Genomic DNA, 23120 nt, shown 5'->3' with positions numbered 1-23120 from the left:
TATATATAGTGTGTGTGTACATTTCATATAAATATAATCATCCAGAAGTTATTTTGTTATGATAAAGAGGCTGTCTTAGTTACTTGTCTCCTTGCTGAGACAAAATATCCAACATCCACAAGTTAAGGGAGGAAAGGTTTTTTTAGCTCACAGTTTGTAGAGGTTTCAGTCCTTAATTGGCTGGCTCCAAGGCAGTGTGGCATGACAGGCATCACAGAGGAGAAACAGTTCATGGTGGGCAGTAGGTAGCAAAACAAACAAGGAACAACCACAGCTCTTTTTATCCCTTATATCTTGTCCAAGCTACTTAGGGTAGGTAGCACTCATACCCATAATCAGTCACACACTCTAGATTCAGCCACCTCTGAAAAAGCCCCACCTATGACTGCATGAGGCTTTAGGGACACATCTAGACACAAGCCATAACAGAGGCCAAGTACTCTTACACTTTAAATAATCTCAAATGCCAAATATGCACAGATTATTGCCAAAGTTACTGTGATATTGTAATCTGGGTTTGATTTGTATCACCATTACTAAATCTCCCTAGATTTGAAAACATTATTTCTATATCTAATTCTAAACTTTCCTGAGTCTTACAAGGGAGACTCTATTACCCCAAATAATTTGGAATGCCCTTGCAAGTGAATTTGGAGGTTAGCTTTTCCAGCTTATTGACATTATGTATCACCCATGAATTTTGTCTGGTATTTCCCAGAGCTATTGACTTTCAGGGTGAATTTTCTCAAGATGAGGAGGGACAAATAAAGCTCTCTAATAGTTGCTTGGCCTATTCCAGCCTCTAAGGGCATGATCTCTCAGCCCATGTCTTTTAGACTCCACAGGTCAGTATCAAGATTTTCTTTCTTCATTGTAGTCTGCAGGCTTCATTAAGTATGGGGATAACTTCTAACTTTTCTTCAGTTTACATTTAAATGGCTCTCTTAAACTATGTAAATGTAAATTTACTGGATCATCATATCTCTGTATTAGGCTGTGTCCAATATGTATTCACATCCCAAGAGACATGCTAATAGAAACTACTAAGGTTTTTTTTTTTTTTTTTTAAAAAAAAAAGAAACTACTAAGGTTTTTAAAGGGCTCCTACCAGGTCTTAGCACAGTTAACATAATATTTATTACATGTAATAAATGAAAGAGATCATAACTTACATTTAGTTCTTTTCATATCAAGAACATTAAATGCACTAAAACACTGGGATAGCAATTAAGTGTATCCTGTCAAAACCTAGCAGTTATTCTATCTGTAACATCTTTGAACATTCTCAGTTCTGACATGTTATCCATAAAATTTGACTTATGTGAGATAAACCAAACTTGGTGATGATCTCTGGGTTTTTCTGACATCTTTTTCATATGTCTCAAAATATTAAAAATTGAATATTCAGTTGACTCTTAGAAACGTTATTCTTACACAATTTGAAACACCCAATTAATAACTAAGACCACTGGGCTGAGGTATAGCTCAATAAGTAGAGCACTTCCCCAGCACTGCAAAACCACAAAAAACCCTAAGACCACGTATTCTAATTTCAACTCCATTCAGAAGAATAGTGAAGAAAGGTCTTACTAACCCCTTCATTGTCGATACCCAGAAGTAAAAAGAGCAGGGCTTCTTAATTGCTTTATTTGTCTACCTGCTCATACACAGTAGAACCTGTGATCTGAACAGAGTACCATTTGTTCAGCCAAGAATTCCTGTTCACATTGTAGAGATAAATAAATGGAAAAAGATAAATAGATGATAGGTTACTAATTTTATGAATCCTTTCTCCTTTCTTGATCTCTCTATTTCTATCCCAGTTACTAATGCTTTCTTTCTATTTCCAGTAAGTTGCTAGGAGGTGGAATTGAAAGCATGGCAATCACAGAAGCTTTTGGAGGTAGGTAGAATCTTAATATTTTTTAATGAAATTTTGTACACACATTTAGTTGAATATTTAACAACTAAGTTCCTATTTTGTTTGTTTTTTTCTTTTTTTTTTTTGGACCAGGAATAAAACTCAGGACCTCATACTTGCCAAGCTGGTGCTGTGCCGCTGAGCTATATCCCCGGTCCTCTATTTTTTTGTTTGTTTGTTTCTCCTCTGGTACCGGGGATTGAACTCACGACCTCGTGCTTGCCAGGCAAGCGCTGTGCCGCTGAGCTAAATCCCCAGCCACCACCGTCTGCCCCCCCCCCGCCCCCGGTCCTCTATTTTGGAGTTAGGCTGAAATGAAATCCCAATTATATGATGCAGGATCATTCTGGGGTGCAATGAAAATAGTGATTACAGATGGATCATAATGACATTTTTATCTTTGTATCTGTGATTACTATAGAAGAGAATAAAGGTTTTTTTTTTTTCTGATTCTTCCAAAACATAATTGAATAATGAGGTTGATCTTATGCCTAAGCCATACAAATTCCACAGACACAAAGGTGAAAATTCTCTCTTTACTGATTATATCCTCTATATTTTTTAAACAATTCAGGTACAGCTATATTATGTACCACATCTAACAATTTTGTATTTGATGTCCTCGGGGACCTAAATGTTTTGTTGTTTCTGTTGACTTGGGAAATTAAAACTGGATTTGGCCTTTTTTTGGTACTGGGAATCAAACTCAGGACCTTGTACTTGCTAGGCAGGCACTTATGCCACTGAGCTATGTCCCCAGCCTGGATTTGGCCTTTTTTTGTGTATGTGGTGTTGGGGATCAAACCCAGGGCCTCATACATGGTAAGCAAGTGCTACAGCACTGAGCTTCGGTTTTCATTATTTCTTTCTTTTTTTTTTTTTTTGGTCTTTTTGAGACAGGGTCTCACTATGTGGTTCAGGCAAGCCTTGAGCTCACTTTGTAGCCCAGGCTGGTCTTGAACTCTCAATGATCCTCCTGCCTCAGCCTCTCAAGTGCTGGGATTATATTCATGCACCACCACGCCTGGTGGTTTCCATTATTTCTGTTGACTCAGCTCAGTCCTAGTGACTTCCTTTTTCATGTATTTATTGATATTTGTGAGCTTATTGCTTAGTTTTAATCTGTGAGAGTATAGTGGACCTAACTGGTAGGTAGAGAAATTTTTCTATAGAAAGAATTCTCTTCTGGTGGTAACCAGGCAATGCCAACAATTTGAGTTTGTTTCAGCTCCCCTTTGAGGATTTCAGTTCAGTGATGGAACCCAGGCTCTCTTTCTTGCAGTGGGGATCCTAAACTTTCATTTTCATGATTATTTCTATGGGAAACTTGCTTAAAATTTTATCTAAAGGACATATCTGTGAAAAACTACCTTATTTTTTTATTATTGATATAGATATATGCAGAATCTGTCTGTAGATCTACAAGAGGCACTTTAGGAGTGAGGTTTTTTTGTTGTTGTTGTTTTTTTTTTTGAGACAAGGTCTCGCTATGCAGTTCAGGCTGGCCTTGAGCTCCCTTTCTAGCCCAGGTTGGTTTTGAACTCACAACCATCCTCCTGCCGCAGTCTCCTGAGTGCTGGGATTACAGATGGGCACCACCACGCCCAACCTAGGAGTGAGATTTGACAGTTGGAAAAGAAATAGTAATATTCTGAAGTCATATTTTATTTTTATGAAAATGTCTAAAAACTATGCATTTTTAAAAGGACCTTTTCTGTATTTCACAGAATTTCGTACAGGAAAAACTCAGCTCTCCCATACCCTCTGTGGTAAGAACACATGGCAACAACATAATAATAACAGTAATCATAGCTTTCACTCAACCTCTATGTACTCTGTGCCCAACATTTTACATAATCTTATGTAATCTCAACAAACTTGCAAGGAAGCACAAAACTCAGAGAGGTTAAGTAACCTGTCCATGGTCACACAGATCCAAGAACTGGTCTTTGCATGTGTGATGTTTGAGGTACGGTTGTATGTGCTATACACTGAACACCTGAATGAAAACGGAGAAGGTATAAGGGGGTGTATGAGTGTTGGCAGAAGAGGTGTCCACTGTCTCAGTTTTTCCCATTCCATCTGTTCTGTCTTTTTTACAAGAATGACACATCTGTTGAGGCCTAGAATCTTTTACTTTCCATGGAGTAAGGTGGAATCTAAAGGAGACTTTAACATTTTTTCTAAAACAAACTAAGCAAAGATAGCTCCTTTTTTCCTAAGGACACTATATTTGTTTGACTTAAGTAGAAGGAATACGGCAAAATGCTTAAGAAGAGGGTTCTGGAATCAAAATACCTAACCAACTCTGGTCTTCCCTCGCCTGTAGCTGTGTGACCTTAGGCAGGTAGCTTTACCCCTAACTTGCTTTACCTGTGAAATAGAAATAATGAGCATGCCAAATCTTAAGGTGATTTCGAAAAGTAATGCAGATATTTGGTATGAAGTACAGTGCTAACTATGGCAACATAAGAACATAGAAGATGAATGCACTGACGTAACCAACATTAACTGAAGGTAACTTAATTAACTGAGTTATATAGCATAAATTATATTTGTGTTCTTTCTTATAAAAAGAAATTAGTAACGTTTAAATTCTACTTCCATTTTTTGGGGAGAACTTACTTCTGTGAATATCTCCCATTGTGAAAGACAGTGAAATTCATTGTTGAATTACTACTATCTTGGCAGCACATTTACTGTTTCACCACTGATTAACAAGATGAAACTGCAGCATGCTGTTTAGAAGCTAAAGGATCGTTATTGTATAAATTCAATGTTGATTTATATGTTCCTCTGTATACAACTCACCCACTCTTATGAATTGTTTTCATTGCTTCCTAGTAACAGCTCAACTTCCAGGAGCCGGTGGCTACTCAGGAGGAAAGATTATCTTCATTGATACAGAAAACACTTTGTAACCTTTTTAAATATTTAATAAGTTGCTACATAGTGTGGTATAGCAATGTTACTACATTGCTGTAATGTTACTACAAAAGAGTTTGCTTGAAATACATCATCTTGGGGCTGGGGATTTAGCTCAGCGGCAAAGCACCTGCCTGGCAAGCACAAGGTCATAGGTTCTATTCCTGGTACTGGAAGAAAAAAAAAAAAAAGAAATACATCATCTTTGTGGTCACTCCATAAAAGAAGCAATCATAAGAAAAGCCAAGGGGGGGGGGGCTGGGGATTTAGCTCAGCGGCAAAAGCGCCTGCCTGGCAAGCGCAAGGTCGTGAGTTCAGTTCCTGGTACCGGAGAAAAACCAAAAAAAAAAAAAAGAAACACAAATCTTTTAGGGGCTGGGGATTTAGCTCAGAGGCAAAGCGCCTGCCTGGCAAGCGCAAGGTCGTGAGTTCAGTTCCTGGTACCAAAGAAAAACAAACAAACAAACAAAAACAAAAGAAAAGCCAAGGGGGAAAACAAATTACTGGTCAAATTCTCAAATCACTTTTTATTTAATATTTTACTTCCCATAGGTTTGGTATGAAGCTGACAAAACAAATACAGAAGAAAAAAATGATACTTTCTTGTTTGTTTGTTTGTTTGAGACAGGGTCCTTCTAAGGTGGCTTGAATTCACTGTATAGCCAAGGCTAGCCTCAAACACACAATTCTGCCTCAGCCTCCCAAGTCCTGGGATTTCAGGCATGCACTACCGTACCTGGTTCTTACTCATTTTTTTTAAAAAATGTGCTTGGGACATATTTTATTTATTTATTCTTTTTTTTTTTTTTTCACACAGGGTCTCGCCATGTAGCTCAGGCTGGCCTTGAATTCACTATGTAGCCAAGACTGGCCTAGAATTTACAGCAATCCTTCTGCCTCTGCCTCAGAATGCTGGGATTACAGGTGTATGTTACCATGTCCAGCTCTAACTCATTCTTAATCTTCCTTCCTTCTCCTACCTTTAATCTTCTTGCTTTTGTAGATAGAAGATGATTGATTCAGACTCATAGTCTCAAATAAAGGGAAAAGGATGAGGAGAGCAAAAGCAAAGGAAGAAAAGGGCAAAGGCTGTTTGGGTCACAGAAAGAAATGCGGTTTGATTGAAATCAAGGTATTCCAGAATGCAAGGCTAGAAAGGTAATTTAGGTCTTAGATATGAAGGGCTTTGACATGAGAGTAGGTGTCAGTGGATCCTTTTGTGATATTGTAGGCAAGTAATGACAACTTGATCTTGGTTGGCAGCAGCAAGAATAAAAAGAAAAGGACAAGAAATATTAGAGAGGAAAATTGATAGGACTTAATGACTGTATTTGTAGACAAGAGAATGAGAGGTTTGAGAAACCACTGTCAGGGTTTTTGCCTAGATACTGGGAGAAAAATGATGCTAATGATAGAATTGAGAACATTATATTTCAGAAAAAAGCAGTGTTTCCTTTTCATTTGTTGAGTGTGAGACCTGGAAGAATATAAAGATGATAGCTGCCTGCGCATAGTGGTGCACACCTGTAATCCCAGCACTCAGGAGGCTGAAGTGGGAGGATTACCTTGAGTTTGAGGCCAGCCTGGGCTACACAGTGAGTTCAAGGCCAGCCTGAACTACATAGCGAGGCCCTGTCTCAAAAAACAAAACAAAACAACAACAACAAAACAAACAAAAGATGAGAGTTGGAAATGTTGGACTCAGCTTGAGAAAGGAGTAGGGGCAAAGATACGGATGGATTAAGCAAAGGAGAAGAAAGAGCTTAAAAGAGAAAAGAGAGGAGAACTGGCAGCCTAACTTTGAGGTGTGCTATATTTAAGAAGAAGAACCTACACAGACAAAAGAAGTAGGAAATCTGGTTGTAAAAGCCAAACTAAAGGAAAAGTTCTTGGGGGGGGGGAGATAAAATAATCTTTATTCTTAAAAAATTAATGTGTACATTACACGAAACAAAAACACAGGAAGCAGAGGGATTTGCCATCAGCAGCAGCTTGGATGTGTCCTTCTAGGTGCTTTGTGTACATACACATGCTAAAGGGAAGTTTCAAGGAGAAGAGAGTAGTTGGTAATGAAAACTTTGGAAGGTGCAGACTGAGAAACATCATTAAGATTAGAAATCAGGTGTTCAAGGTAACATTTGCAGAAGCTAAGGTGATGGAAGCTTTTTGCTTTTTGCAAACATACAGTCAGGGAGTAAAGCAGTGTAGAATTGGCCAGGGGATGGAAGAAGAAAAAAAAGCAATAAATATATTCGAAATAATCTCACTTCCTCTGTGTATAGTCTTCTTAAAATTTGAAAACATCATATATATATATCAACCATTATTTAAACTAATTTTCACTGGGCATGGTCGTACATGCCTGTAATCCCAACACTTGCGAGGCTGAGGCAGGAGGATTCCTACAAGTTTGAGGCCAGCCTATGCTACCATAGTGAGTTCAAGGCCAGCCTAAACTATACAGTGAGACCCTATCTCAAAAACCAAACCAAACAAAAAAGGTCCCCTATCTAGCTGTCAAGATGAATTCTTTCTTTTTTTTCTTTCCTTTCTTTTTTTTTTTTTTTTTTTTTTTTTTTTGAGACAGTTCAGGCTGACCTTGAACTCACTTTGTAGCCCACACTGGTCTTAAACTCACAACAGCCCTCCTGCCTCAGCCTCCAGAATGCTGGGATTACAGGTGTGCACCACCACACTCAGCCAAGGTGAATTCTTTCAAGACCTGGAAAATAAACTAATTTTCATTTTTTTTGTATATTAAAATTATTCTTTCCTATATTTTTAGTTTGCTGTAGTACTTACTTAAGAACTTCTTTCAGAAAAATAAAGTAAACCAGATTGAAGGGGCCTGGTGGAATTCACCTATAATTACAGCATTCTGAGAAGTTGAGGCAGGAGGATTGCAAGTTCAATCCCCACCTGACCCTGTCTCAAATAACAATTTTAAAACGGACTGAGGGTGTAGCTCAGCATGAAGACCCTGAGTCAGTACTGAACGAGAGAGAGAGAGAGAGAGAGAGAGAGAGAGAGAGAGAGAGAGAAGGAGAGAGAGAGAAAGAGAGAGCGCCAAGTGGTAAAACTTTGAGCCCTGCTATGTCTGAAAATACCTTTATTTTGCTCCACTCTTGAATGTTAATTTGGGTAGCACTAACGAAATTTGCATGCTGTCTCTATTGTATTGGGTTTTTGTCCCCTTTATACCCCTCTTGCAGCCTTTCTGAATTATATAAATCATTTAAGCCTCTCATATTTAATTTTCTCTTACTTACCCAATTCAAAAAATAAACTTGTCCTTCTTGATCTGTTATAGAATTTGCTTTCTAAAATTTTCATGTAGAACTTGGGCTCAGTGGCTGACACTTGTAGTCCCAGCACTGAGGGATGCTGAGGTAGAAGAGTCATAAATTCCAGTCCCTTTGGGCATCTTAGTTACTGTGCTTAGCAAGACCCTATCTCACAATTCTAAAATGGGCTGGGGATAGCTCAGTGGTAGAATACCACTAAATTTGATCCCCAGTACTGAAAAAACAAAACACCACCACCAAAACTCATAGGAAAGAAAACTAAAGAATTATTAGCAGAAGACTTTATTGGGAAGTGAAAGATATAAGGAGACTGAGTGAGGCTACAGAAGGAGGGAGGAACGCGTAGAGCTTTAGCAAGAGGGGCTCGACTGGAGTTAAGCTACCTTCAGAAAGAGTTAAGGATTATCTGTAGAGACAGGAATTGTTCTTACAGATTAACAGCCACTGGCTGGGCAATTTGGATTTTATCAAGAAGGGTAAAAGTTAGGAAGAAAGTTAGGAACTAAGTTATATGCAGGTTGGGGAGGTGCTGTGTCAAGGCCACGGTGAAATGTCATCCTTTTGGTATCTCTCACACATGTACTTCTGTCTCCATATTTCTCTTCTTGTGTGTTCATATTTTGTCTTTTTATGTTTTAAGTTTACCTAGGGAGTAGATAGTCTTATTACTCTTAAATATGGTAATCGCTATCACGTGGTAATCAGTTAGTAAATCTTTATAAATTTGAGCTTTCCTTTAATGTAAGTCCAATTTCCACACTCCTGCTTGCATAGTGTCTAGATTTTGTAGGAACTGACATGGTAAAAACATTTGTATTGCCTCTTCTAATTCTAATTTGCTTTGACTTTTCCACCAAAGAATCTACTGAATATATACTCAGTAGCAATGGAAAATGTCAGTGGGTGTCACTGAAGCTCAAAACACAAAACCATAGTGTATTAAGACATACATGGCTGGAAAATCCTAAAGACATTCAATTCACCACTTACTGAACAAGTTGCAAGTGTCACAAATAAGATTATAAGGGTTGAGGATATAGCTTAGTGGTAGAGAATTTGTCTAACGTGGAAGACCCTGAATTTGATCCCCAGCACTAAAAAAAAAAAAAAATTACACATAGTCTTTTTTTTTTCCTTTTTCTTTTTGGTCTTCTTTGAGACAGGGTCTTGCTATGTAGTTCAGGCTGGTTTTGAGCTCACTTCATAGCTTAGGCTGGTCTGGAACTCGCAGCAATCTTTCTGCCTCAGCCTCCTAAGTGTTGGGATTACAGGTGTGCACCACCATGCCTAGCTAGACATAGTCCTTGCTTTACAATAATTCATAGTCAGTGTTAAACAGTGTAAATGAAAGTGAAATAGGATTACCGATATACATTTAAATTTCATCATTTCACTTCGGGCATACTGTTAGGATCATCAAAAGCCTAACAATAAAATGTTTACTACTCTTTTGTTGTTCTTAGATGCTTGTAGTTATTAGCATATTTTAAAGTATCTTTGCCTATATACTAAATTTGCCTCCTTATGAATTTATTCATTTTAGAAAGCTAGTAACTCCTTTAGAAGAAGATTGGCTTAAAACTGTATAAAAGCCAAAAATTATGGGCTGATCATTTCCTTCTGGACCTTCATGGTTACTTTTTTGACCTTTTGGTTCATATAGGTAAATTTATCCTTTGTTGGCGACATGATTAATGGTATAGTATTAACTATTTCTTTTAGGAAGGGGTTGAGACAGGGACTCACTTTGTAGTTCAGGCTGGCCTTGAATTCACTATGTAGCCGAGGCTAGCCTCGACCTTGCGGCAATCTTCCTGCCTCAGCCTCCCAAGTGCTGGAATTACAGGCATGCACCACCATGCCAGGCTGTTAACTATTTCATTTTTAAAAGATGAGGAGTATGAAGAGTGAACTCATTTTGCAGTGATTTGAATTATAATTCAGTGATATTATCTTTCTAGACTAGATCTATTTTTATAGAACTGAGAACAAAAGAGATTCACAAACCTTAACTTCTACTTTTTTCTTTTAACTGTTTTACTTCATAATCCTGAATCATTTGCCTAATATGTTTGTCAGTGCCCTCTTCTGTTAAATACATATCGTATCAACTGGCTTTTAAACTTATTTTAAAGATTTGATAATTTAATATATAAGACCATTTCTATGATTCTAAGGTAAATTGAGGCTCTTACAAAGAGTAAAATCTAGTACAAAATTTAAGTGATTACTGGCATCTTTCAGAATACCTTTTCAGATACTATGTTTTGCCTCAGAGTTACTTTATGTACTTAAGGCATTACATTTTGTAGTTGTTGTCTAAACTCTTTTGAGAATTGATGTATTGGATCCTTAATCTTGGTACACTCCAGTCGTCCAGATCGCCTTCGGGACATTGCTGATCGCTTCAACGTGGACCATGATGCTGTACTGGACAACGTACTGTATGCACGTGCATATACTAGTAAGGGCTCTGAGCAAGGGGATGCTTGGGCAGCACTGATTTACTCTGAGTGAGACAACACTTTCAAATTTTTTTTTCATTTTATCTCACTTTTGTGCAAGTTAGTCCTCAAATTTTATCATTTTTTTAAATCCTTAGATGCTAAAATACTGTACTCTCAAATTATTGTTTGTCTTTAAAATGCTGAGTAATATTCTTCTGTGTGTGGGTGTGCATGGTCTGTGTGTGGGTACTGGGGATTGGATCCAGGACCTCGCTGGAGACACTAGTCACCTGCTTTGCCACTAAGCTACACCCCCACCACCCAGAGCAACATTCTTCGTGAAGTGAGCATTTGCCATGTACCCTAAGGCAGAATATGCAGTCATGTTTATGTAGTAAAGCCATGAGCAATTAAGAGAGCCCTTCAAGGACCTCTTTTCCTGACTCCCAAGGACATGAATAATCTTAGCCTCTGTTTATGCTGGCTTTTATAACATTTTCTCACTGCATTTCCCGCCAGGTGAACATCAGATGGAGCTACTTGATTATGTAGCAGCGAAGTTCCATGAAGAAGCTGGCATCTTCAAGCTGCTGGTATAGGTTTCTAAATACAGCTCACTCACAGAGCTATTCAGTAGATTAGTCTATTGATTTCTATTTACATGGACTTCTTCCTTCCATTTCCAAGTGCATCTTTACTTTTACATTAATCCTGTGCAGATCATTGATTCAATAATGGCACTTTTCCGAGTGGATTTCAGTGGTCGTGGGGAGTTGGCTGAGCGGCAACAAAAATTGGCCCAGATGTTGTCCAGACTTCAAAAAATCTCAGAAGGTAGATCTTTTAAAGTAAAATGACACTATCAGAATAGCATATGTGACTGTGTTCGGATTGCAGAGAAGCTTACAATAATGTCAGAAGGTAATGTTTTTTAAAGTTACCTTCATGGAAATACAACTCCTTATTTTAAATAAAAATTGATTCTGGACCGGGCATGGTGGTGCACGCCTGTAATCCCAGTGCACCTGTAATCCCTGGTACACTTGGTAGGCTGAGTCAGGAGGATCACTGTGAGTTCGAGACCAGCCTGGGCTACAAAGTGAGCTCAAGGCTAACTTGAACTGCACAGCGAGACCCTGTCTCAAAAAGACAAAAAGAAAAAAATATTGATTCTGGCCTAAATAATAATGATAGTAACTTTAAATAAATTAATTTATCAGAAAAAATAAGAATATGATCTTATTTATAAAATGTTACAATATTTCTAAATTCTGAAACAGTGGACTTTATATTTTTATTGTCCATCTCTTAATTTCTTACTTTCATTTCTTGACAGAATATAATGTGGCTGTTTTTGTGACCAATCAAATGACTGCTGATCCTGGAGCAACTATGACGTAAGCCCCAATAGTCACCTTTTCATAGAGGTTAATCTATTTTACAGAGGTTATTATCAACAGGGTTAGAGTATAGAATAAAATAATTTCAAAATAATCAGCCTTGTTAGGGGCACATATATCCTACAAATCACTATTGCACAGTGTGTTTTACTTCATAATTGTAAGTATCACCCATTTGTTATCCAGAATCTATTTTTCTGTAGTTCTTTGTAGAATAAAGCAACAGTTAAATCATTTTCAGCAGTGCTGTGGGCTATACTTCACTCTAAGACTCAAAGAATATTGGAGGACAGTGAGAAAAAGACCCTAGGGAAATAAAAAGTTACATTTCTGATACACAAGGGGTTTCTACTGCACTAAGTGGTAGCCTTAAAACAAAAAAGCAGGCTTTCTACAGGTTACTCATGTGAGGGGACGGGGATGTAGCTGGGCGGCACAAGTGACTGCCTGGCAAGTGCAAAGTCCTGACTTCATTTCCTGGTTCCAAAAAAAAGAAAGAAAGAAAGAGATGTTATTCATGTGATAGCCTTGAAAGAGGCAATGGAGAGAAGTCTCCTGCTTGGAGAAACAGAATTTCAGTCTACATGAGGCATATTCAGAACTTGCTGATGTATACATATAGCAGAACCACTGACAGGTCTGCTTGGAAGGTGGCCGGGAAGAAAAAGGTAAGGAAGGCTAAAATGGGATAGTAAGAATAGAAAATTCAGCCGGGCATGGTGGCACACACCCGTAATCCCAGCACACGGGAGGCTGAGGCAGGAGGATTGTTGTGAGTTCGAGACCAGCCTGGGCTACAAAGTGAGCTCAAGGCCAACCTGAGCTGCACATCAAGACCCTGTCTCAAAAAAAGACAAAAAAAAAAAAAAAAAAAAGAATAGAAAATTCAAAGAGACTTTAATTGTCACTATCCAAAATTTTGAGCATTATGGGTCTGAATAAGCCAGTCAAAATAACCCTGAGTTAATGCTGCTTTAAAAAAATTTTTTTTAAATAATTTTTTACTTACAAAAAAATTAATCAGAGAAAAGTTGCAAGATTAGGGCAATAAATACACATATATCATTTACTTAGATTTATCAGTGATTATTTTATCACATTTTCTTGTGTGTGTATCTATAAAATCTCTTTGCCTATCCATTCACACACATACTCATATGTATACATGCACGTGCATCTATATTATTGTTTATGTGAGCTGTTTGGGAGGTGTTTTCCCCCTAACCACTGAGAAGTATTTGCAGTTACCATGACACTTTATCTCTTAATAGTTCAGCATATCTCTTCTAAGAACAAGAATAGTCTCCTACATCACCACAATATAATTGTCACATTCAGGGAACTTAACATTGGCATAATATGTAGTGTTATCTAATCTGCAGTTCTGTCTGCGTGTCTCCAGTTGTCTCAGAGAGTCCTAAATAGTTGTGGGGTTTTGTTGTTTTGCTCTCTATATCAGAGCGACTGAGGAGCATATATTACATGTTAACTGTTTTATCTCTTTAGACTCCTTTAATCCCAACACTCCTTGAGCTTTGACATTGACATTTTAAAGAGCAAGCCAACTATTTTACAATGTCCCTTAATTTGCAATCAATGTTTTTCTCATTATTTGAAACTTTTTTTCCTTTTTGGGATAGAGGTTTTCTAGGGAGCCCAGTCTGGCCTTGAATTTGTGGTGTTTTTGCCTTCGTCTCCCTAGTGCTGGGATTCCAGGCATGTGCTACCCGTCCCCCCCCATTATTTGAAATCTTAAACATTTTTAACAGAAAAACTACATAAATGATATTATGGTCTCCTCCTTATGTCAGAAGGCACATTATGGCAGTTTTCCCATTATCAAGATGACTGTGGTCATGTGGTTAAGATGATATTCATGAATAAAAGATGGTTTTTATGAAATTTCATCGTAGAAGACACAAAAATTCCTTTGGGAAATTAATAATTTGTGCGGTGATACTTTCAGACTGTGAATACCTTGTTCTGCAATAAGCTTTCACCAGGTATTTCAGTATCCATTGAAGATTCTTGCCTAAGTCGATTATTGCTCTGATGGTTGCAGCACAAAGTGATATTACTTTAAAAGCAGGGCAATTCATCATGTAGTGGCAGATAAAATGAGTCAGAGAGATAGGTATTAGAAGACATTTGACACACTAATGTGAATTCTATAAATTGTGCTGAAATGAATGTGCCTCTCTTTAGGCATTTTTTTTGTATGTGTGTGTATGTGTGTGTGTGTGTATGTGTGTGTCTTTCTGACAGCCTGCAGTTCAGGCTGGTCTTGAACTCACTTTGTAGCCCAGGTTGGTCTTGAACTCGCAACGATCCTCCTGCCTCAGCCACCGGAGTACTGGGATTACAGGCATGCACCACCACGCCTGGCTCTTTAGGCTTTTTCTAAACTTGCCCCCACAGTATTGCTGTATCTTTTGCAGTCCAGTATATCTCTCACTTTTCAATACTTTTTATGAGTATCTACATAATTACAAGAGAGCCCAGTGTGAAAATTTTAAAAACAAATGGCACGTAAGAAGTTAAAAAGATTGAGGAGGGGGACTGAGGATATATCTCAGTGGTATGCTCTTAGCATGCTTAGCATGCTGTGTGTGCCAAGTCCTGGGTTCAACCCCTGGCACCAAAAACAAACAAAGAAACAAAAAGATCAAGGAGGAGAAAAATCAATCATATCCCTACTATGTTGCTGGGTGTGGTGGTGCACACCTGTAATCCTAGCACTCAGGAGGCTGAGACAGGAGGATCACTGTGAGTTGAAGGCCAGCCTAGGCTATATAGTGAGACCATGTCTCCAAAAAAAAAAAAAAAAAAAAAAATCCTGGGGATTTAGCTTAGCAGCACAGCGCCTACCTGGCAAGTGCAAGGTCGTGAGTCCGATTCCCGGTACCGGAAAAAAACCAAAAAACAACAAAAAAAACCCCTACTACTAACAAGATTTGGGGAATTCACTAGTGAACAAAAGAGATTAGAATGCTTATCTCCATAAAGAAAAATAAATGGTGTCCATTTAACTCAACATCTTTTTTTTTTACTCAACATCTTAAGTCTTGGTATGATGCACATATTAGCGTAGTCCTTCAGGGCTGAAGGTGGTCTTCTGCCTTGTGGGGTCTTTCATAACCAAGACACGAAGTACTGCACAAAAAGAATAGTTTTAAACTGAAGAGAAATGGAAGATTTTTAAGGCTCACTTTAAAAAGAGAAAATGACTCATTGGCTCAGAGGGAGGAAGTGGGTTGCATTCAAATAAAACAGTACAAGTTAAAGAGCAATGTTCTCTCTTCAGGTGTTGGGAGGGAACATTGATGAGGCCCAAACTGTCATCCTGGAGTTAGAAGGCAAGGGAATTGGTGAAAATTAGGTCAGATAGGGCTTCTTTTTATATATATATATTAACTCCCATAAGACAATGAAAGGAGAAATGGAGAGGTGACAGAAAGGAAATAATTGAAGAGGGTGTCAGAAAAAGGAGGAGACGTGTAATGGAGAGAGAAAGCCAGAGACACTGACAAAGGCTAGCATTTGCCGGGTAAGTCTGCTGTGAAACCTCTCCTCCACCTAGCTGCGTTGTAAGGAAACAGGCTCACTATAATTAGTATGTTCTAAAGTATATTAAATAATAACAGTACAGATTAAATACATGCCTTCATATAAAGCACAGAAATTACCACATCTAAATGAAAAAAAGCAGGACAGTTTTAAACTAAAGAATTTCAAATGCTACTAGAAAACCTCCCATAAAGAAAATATCTTTGTTTCTCAGTGTTGAGGAACTCCAAGCTGCAGCTCGCCTGGGGCTTGTCAGGGAAATATCACTATAATTGGTACGAGTCCCCAAGTACAATGACAATAATTGAGGCTTATATCCCATGCATTATACTTGATGGCACATCGTATTAAAAGGAAACAAAATTATAGAGGCGAGGAGCTGCAGTACCGTACAGAGCAGCAGCTCTTAGGCAAGGCTTACAGAGGCAGATTTTAGAACTGAAGAGATCCAGCTGATGAAGGCCTGGAGATAACAAGTCAAACTGCAGACCGGGAAGCTGCACCAAGAGCTCTGAATAAGACATTATGTTGTCATCTTCTTCCTCGTGTATGTTTTCCTAAAACAAAATTCATCTTAGAACATTTGCAGTCTTACAAATGTAGTAGGATGTCACCTATCGACTTACCATCATGAGTATGAATGAAGAGGTCATATGTGTAGAGAAAAAAAATCAAACCAGGGTCAGTATGGGGACCTTATGCAAGGCATTTAAACTATTTGAACTTCAGTCTCCCCTACCCCTAATTAAGAGACAACTCCATTGATTACTTACCATGTGCCATGTGCTGTCATGCATCACCTTATGTAATTCTCAGTGGCCCTGATGTAACTCAGCCTCCTGGGGCTTCTCTGTACTTTCTATGAAGCCAATCTCAATATACAGATGCATCACTTTCCACCCCACCTCCAAAAACCCCAGAATTCCATCTTCAAAATACTGAAAAACCGTAGATTTTTCCCCATATTTTGGGAGCAGACAGAAGGGAAGTGTTACTTAACAAAACTTCTTAAACATATTTTTTTTAAAAAAATCATCTCTTCTCTCACCCAAAAATTCTTCTTTCTTGGCAGTGCTCCCTTCTCCCCACATTCCCCTAGTCTCAAAGCCTCCTCCTCATTCTTGGGCTGGTTCATTCAGCCTTTCCTCAATGGACCTCTTCTTAAAAATCCCATTTGTACCCAAAGGCACCAGGAAGGCCTGCTGTCCCGTTGGCTTGGCCTAGCCTGTGCCCTTCAGGGTTCACGTCCTGACTAAAAGTTGAGGTGGGCATTATGAATATTCCTGATTTATAAAGGTGGAATGCAGGCTTACTGCTTATTTTCCTTTCTTTCATGTTTTTCTCCTCTCCATTCCTCCTTCCTTAGGAGACTGGGGAGTACAGTGAGGAGGAGGAAGAGGAGAAGGAAGAGAAGGAGGAGGTGGAGATGGCGTCGGCATCAGGAGTAAAGAGGGACTAAGATGAATCATTTCCATCACTCTGGCTGAACAGAGTGGCACAGTATATCCTCGAGGGTAGGATCCAGCACAGCCTGGCCTCCCAACTTCAAATTAGAATTACTGCTTGCCCAGTCATACACAAAAACAAGGAAGCCAGGACTTGAACCTAGGTAGCTTTGGCTTGAAAGCTGACGCTCTTCTATTCTCATTGTGCTATCCTCCCATCCCACCCCATCCTATAACTCTACACCTTACAACGCCAGCATTCTAATTTGGAGTTGGGAGGCCAGGCTATTCTGGATCCTACCCTCGAGGGTATACTGTGCCATTCTGTTCAGCCAGAGCGATGGAAATGATTACTCTTAGTCCCTCTTTACTCCCGATACCCACACCATCTCCATTTCTTCTTCCTCCCTCTCGTCCTCCTTCTTCTCTTCCTTCTCCTCTTCCTCCTCCTCCTCCTCCTCCTACTCCTCCTCCTCCTCCTTGCTGTACTCCGCAGTCTCCTAAGGAAGGAGGAATGGAGAGGAGAAGACATAAAAGAAAGGAAAATAAGAGAATAAGCTAACAGAGGGCTGTGGGTGGCTTTCTGATGCTGTTTTAACTTGGGCAGAAATAGAAATAAATTAAAGCCCTCTAGAAGAATGTGGAGTGCTATTACACCTTCTTGTATTTCACCTCAAGACTTGATAAAGTCTGTGAGAATAGTCAAAAAGTTTGAAGACCAAGAAAAGAAAATTTTAAGAAAAGTTTTTTGCTTTCCATTTCACTGAAGGAGTGGCTGTTTAAACTGAAGCATTTACAGCCGGGCGTGGTGGTGTACACCTAGGATCGTTGCAAGTTTGAGACCAGCCTGGGCTACGCAGTGAGCTCAAGGCCAGCCTGAACTGCATAGTGAGACCCTGTCTCAAAAAGGCATAAATAAATAAATAAATAAATAAATAGAAACATTCAAATAATAATTACCATTTATTGAAGAGCTCTTCTATGCCAAGGTTGTGATAAAAGTAAAGCAGATAAAAGTAAAGCCTACCTGGCACATAGTAGGCTCCCAATGAGTTATATTAAGTATATCTTGATTCCTTACAACATCCCTAAAGGATAAGGTCTTTTTATTCCCATTTTATTGCAAAAACAACAAAAAATAACTGAAGTTCATAAAAACAACTAGCTCAAAGTAAATAGATAATAAGTGTTTAAATCAGGATTAAGAAAGCAGATAAATAATGATAATTATAGTCATTGGGATAATGCTTCACCTGAATTATTTCATCTTATTTTCACAACTATCCTATCAGTTAGGTACAGTTGTTATTCCCCATTTAAAATGAAGAATAGGAAAAAATAAAATAAAATGAAGAATGGTTGAACAGCTGACAAACCAGAATTTGAACTCAAATCTAGGTCCAAAGCTCATCTAGCAGACAGTACATCTGGCTGGCACACTGTCCCCTGGGAAGTGCAGGCATGGATCCAATGCTGAGACCACAACTCATGGTGTCAGCCTCAAAGGCAGAGGGTTGATTTGGTCATCCTACTGAAAACCAGTCCATCTCTCAGAGACAGAATTGCATTAATCAAGTTCATTAGGATAAATAAAAGACCAGAGGGCCAGTCTATTGAGAAGAAAAAAATACGACCATAATTGGTTCAGGCGAGCCATAAGCACCTCACCCTGTAAGTAGACCTCTATCAGGATCCAAATTTTAAACTGTAACTACTTACTAAATATGGAATCCAAGCAAAGGGAAATAATTAAATGATTTGAACTAATGTCTGCCATATAGTGAGGTTTCAGTAAATCTTAGCTACTTGTACTAGTATTATTCACGTATACCAGCAGGGAGGGTCATGAATCTTCTAAACTTCTGTGTAAATTGTTGTATGTATGTATATGTGCATTTTGCTGGAGGAGAGTCTATATCTTTTATTAAATTATCAAAATGTTAAAGGAACCTTAAGAGCCATATCAAAATTCTACACAGAATCCTGAACTTTTATGGAATGAACAAAATTTGAATTGACTTGAAATTCTCTCAGGATAAAGCTATGTACTATTGCAACAGCAGGCAGAAACACCAAAATGACACCCAGGATTTGGAGGCAGATTTATTTATGTTGATAGGCCCTGATCTCTGGTGTTCTAGGGCTTATATGGGATAAGCAAGCGGGAAGTACAGAGGCAGAATGGCTTGTCAGTTGGGACTGCCTTATACAGCGTGCATCGTAGTGACCAGCCATGCATCATGGTGACCAGCCGTTTCAAAGAGACAGCAACAACTGGAACTGGCACAGGAACTATTTATTACTGAGGCAACTAAGAAACTGAAGTATACTGGTTGCGGGGGGGGGGGGCATTTTCTGTTACACTATGTCACTATTTTGATTAAATATAACCTCTTTGTTTATGAGTCACTGTTGATAACTTTTTTGATCCTACAATATATTTCCTATGTTTTCTTTTTCTTTTTTTTTTTTGGTACCTGGAATTGAACTCACGACCTTGCGCTTTCCCGGCAGGTGCTGTGCCGCTGAGCTATATCCCCGGCCCTCCTATATGTTTTCTTAACCTTTTTGCAAATCCTATCATTTATTCTTGCGTGTAGTTCATCTCCTTTTGAGGATAGCATTCTTGACATTCAATCTCTTCATCCAAAGTAATTAATGACAAGCATGGGATATGACATTGGTAACAGCAAATAGTGACATTCAGGAGAATCACTAGGCAGTATTGAGAGACCGCCTGTGACAAGCACTAACACAGCTGCTAAGACTTCCCTCTGTCCTTTTAGTGAACCCTGACTGTTCTTTCTTAGCTCCTCTTGAAGAAATTTCCAACTGGTTTCAATTTTATTTGCATTTACTTTCTGTGAAAGCACTCATCTTTCTGCAATCCAGTATTCCCCCTGAAATTTTTGTAGATTCCATGTCTAAAGCTCAGGAAACATGTTTGAGCACCCACTGTGTAGCCAGTTGCTACAGCGATAAATTCAGTGTCATCTATTCTTGAGAAGCTTAGTGGTAGGGAATAGGAGATGGATTGAGGAAGACTATAAGATTATTAAAGAGTGAGTGAAAAAGGCAGAAGACAGATCATGAAAAGAACGTTAGAAAAGCATAAATCATTGTTTGCAGGCCCAGAGTTCACAGCTCACTTGCAAATACCATCAGGGCCAAAAGTAACCTGTTGCTACAGGACATAGGGTCCTTTTAAGATCCTGAAGAACCACCCATAATAGGATGACCTGGAAAGTTCAGAGCCACTCTGTTAAAAAGACTGGCATTGATCTATGAGCATTATTGAGACAGCTCACCTCCCTAGTGATTTTATCCAACTGAGATGGCTTTATTGCTTTACCATACCTTAAATTGCTTGATAAAGTGACCCATCCTTCTAATTTTCTCAACTCCTTTTCTTGCTATGTGGTTCAGGCTGGCTGTGAACTCACTATGTATCCCAGAATGGACTCAAATTTGAGGCAGGCTTCCTGCCTCAGCCTCCTGAGTACTGGGATTAGAAGTGTGCCCACTATGCCTGGCTTCCATCTGCTTTTCATTTACATAGCATCATGGAAAATGGCTGGGTGATTCTTATTCATTAGACCAGAATAGTACCTAATACATAATAGACCATTAAAAATATTTCTGATGAATGAATTATTTGTATTTTATAAAGAAAAATTTTCAACTCCAACAATTATCCTAAGACAGCAAATCACATTTTCTATGTGTGTTCAATAGTAATTTCTTTTTAAAATGTCAAATAAAATACGAACTATTCATCATAAGAACCTTAGAGGTTTAAACCAAGTGGCAGTGGGGTAGTAGCTCCAAGCCCCAGCCCCACTCCAGAACTTACGAACAAGCCTCTACTTGTTCAGAATACACACCTACTCCAAGCCTGCCATCCTCCACAGAAACATTACCGTGTCATTACTAAACTTGCTGTATATAGTCCGTATCATGGAACCTGAAAAGGTGTTTTATTAATTCAGCTTTCAGGCAGACCCCAAAAAACCCATTGGGGGCCACATTCTGGCTCATGCTTCAACAACAAGAATAAGCTTGCGAAAGGGAAGAGGAGAACTGAGAATTGCCAAGATTTATGACAGGTAAATATTTTCTTATTCTTCATCACATTCTTGTGCATATGGTTTTAACCAGAATTGCTGCTCTTGAGAGGCTATAATTACACCACTGGCAGATGCTACGTGTTTGAATTTCCTTCTCAAAAATCATTCAGTGATTAGGAAGGCCCTACTGAGTACTGGGGCCTTAAGGGGTTCTGGTGACACACATGCTTCGTCCCTGACCTTTCAAAGCCCACAGTGAAGGTAGATAATGAAGTCACATCAATTCTGGTTAAAAGGGTGGCAAGTTCTCAGGAATTATAGAGTACGGGAATATATTCTCTTTTTTTTTTTTGCCAGGTTAATGCCATGTGCTTCTCAGGTTTTAGGGGGTTTGGTTTGTTTGGTTACTTTTGGTTTTTGAGACAGGGTTGTACTACAATGCCCGAGCTGACCTTGAACTTGCTGTGCAGCCCAGGCTGGCCTCGAATTCACAATCGCCCTTCCTTAGTCTACCAAGCAGTAAGATTACTAGCATATGCCACCATGCCTAGCTACCAGTTTTAATTTAGTGAAATGCAGGCCTTTTTTGGTTTTGGGTTTTTTTTTTTTTTTTGTGGTACCAGGGATCGAACTCACGACCTTGAGCTTGCCAGGCAGGCGCTTATGCCACTGAGCTATATCCCCAGCCCTACAAGTTTTAATTTAAACATCACTTTCTCAGGGGAACCTTTCTCAACCATTTTTAACAGTAAATTATCAGAGGTTAGTTATGTTGAATTTCCATAAACTTGAATCAATACAGCAAAACTGGACCAGAGTTTAAAATATCAAAAGTTAGTTTGCCATGTAGCTTATACCCATTTCCTGCTGTGCCCTAATGATTTCTTACAAAGACTTCTCCTTGACTTGAGAAAAAGGATTTTGTTTATTTTTGTGATACTGGAGATGGAACCCAGGGCCTCACACAAGGTAGGCAAGGACTCTACCACTGAACTACAACCCCAGCCCTACTTATTTATTTATTTATTTATTTTTTGAGGCAGGATCTTGTTAAATTGCCCAGGCTGGCCTTGAACTTTTGATCCTCTTGCTTTGGTCTCCTGAATATCTGGGATTACATTTGTGCATGACCATGCCCAGTTTGAGAAAATCCTTTTTAGTAGAGACAGTGGTAATCCTAATAATAATAGCTAACATTGAGCCGCTACTATGTACTAGGCCTTGCCTAGTGCTTTATATGTAGTATTTCATTATCTGTAACAACTCTAAGAAGTAAAGGTTGCTATCTCCACTTTATACAGGAGGCAACCAAGGCCCCAAGCAGTTAGGTAAACAGTGTCCATCTATATCCATTTTAAACACAGAAGCCAGAGTGAACCTTCGTACAAATAAGATCACATCTCTCCTCTGCTTACCCACTGCCAGTGGCTTCCCATCTTAACCCAGAATGAAAGATGCATGTCTCTGGTTTACACAGGACTCCATAGGATGTGTGTCCCATCATAGATCTTCCTGACATACAGACTGCAGGCACCCTGGTGTTGGATAAACAGGCGGGGATGCTCCTGCTTGAGTCTTTGCACTTGCTGTTCCCACTGCCTGCAGTGATCTTCCCCATGTGGGCCCCTACCTGGTCAGCTCCTGCTTCCAGTCTGATCAAATGTCACCTTCTCAACAATGGCCGTCTTGACCTACTGATTTAAAATTACAACTGGCCTCTTCCAAACTCCCGCACTTCTAATCTCCCTTACTCAAGTCTTTTTCTTTCCCCATAGCACTGGTTTTCTAACATATAACACATGATATATTTATTATGTCCATTGTTTATTATCTGTATTTCCTCTCCCCAAATGTAAGCTCCTCAAGGGCAAGGGTCTTTGTCTATTATTTTTAAACTTACAGATCTCAAGTGCCTGCATTTGGTCTATAGCATGTACTTGATAAATATTTCATAACAAATAAATGAATGCATTATTCTACTTCATACAACAAATGAGGGGCTGGGGATTTAGCTCAGCGGCAAAAGCGCCTGCCTGGCAAGCG

At 39.0% G+C, this 23120-nt stretch overlaps 1 protein-coding gene across 1 annotated transcript in view; it reads left to right on the top strand.

Annotated features, from left to right (window-relative positions):
* Positions 1–23120, top strand: part of Dmc1 (DNA meiotic recombinase 1) — a 38959-nt gene that overhangs the window by 10648 nt on the left and 5191 nt on the right. The window contains exons 6-13 of the mRNA XM_005379261.2: positions 1851–1903; positions 3649–3690; positions 4766–4838; positions 10524–10615; positions 11118–11191; positions 11318–11432; positions 11935–11995; positions 21000–21116. Of these exons, the coding sequence (XP_005379318.1) occupies positions 1851–1903; positions 3649–3690; positions 4766–4838; positions 10524–10615; positions 11118–11191; positions 11318–11432; positions 11935–11995; positions 21000–21116 (627 nt within the window). The remainder of the gene's footprint in view (positions 1–1850; positions 1904–3648; positions 3691–4765; positions 4839–10523; positions 10616–11117; positions 11192–11317; positions 11433–11934; positions 11996–20999; positions 21117–23120) is intronic.

Source organism: Chinchilla lanigera, unplaced genomic scaffold, assembly GCF_000276665.1.
Source record: "Chinchilla lanigera isolate Chin_1 unplaced genomic scaffold, ChiLan1.0 scaffold00012, whole genome shotgun sequence".
NCBI classification, from domain to species: Eukaryota; Metazoa; Chordata; class Mammalia; order Rodentia; family Chinchillidae; genus Chinchilla; species Chinchilla lanigera.
The sequence above is the reverse complement of the archived record's forward strand: the minus strand, read 5'-3'. Positions and strand labels throughout refer to the sequence as shown.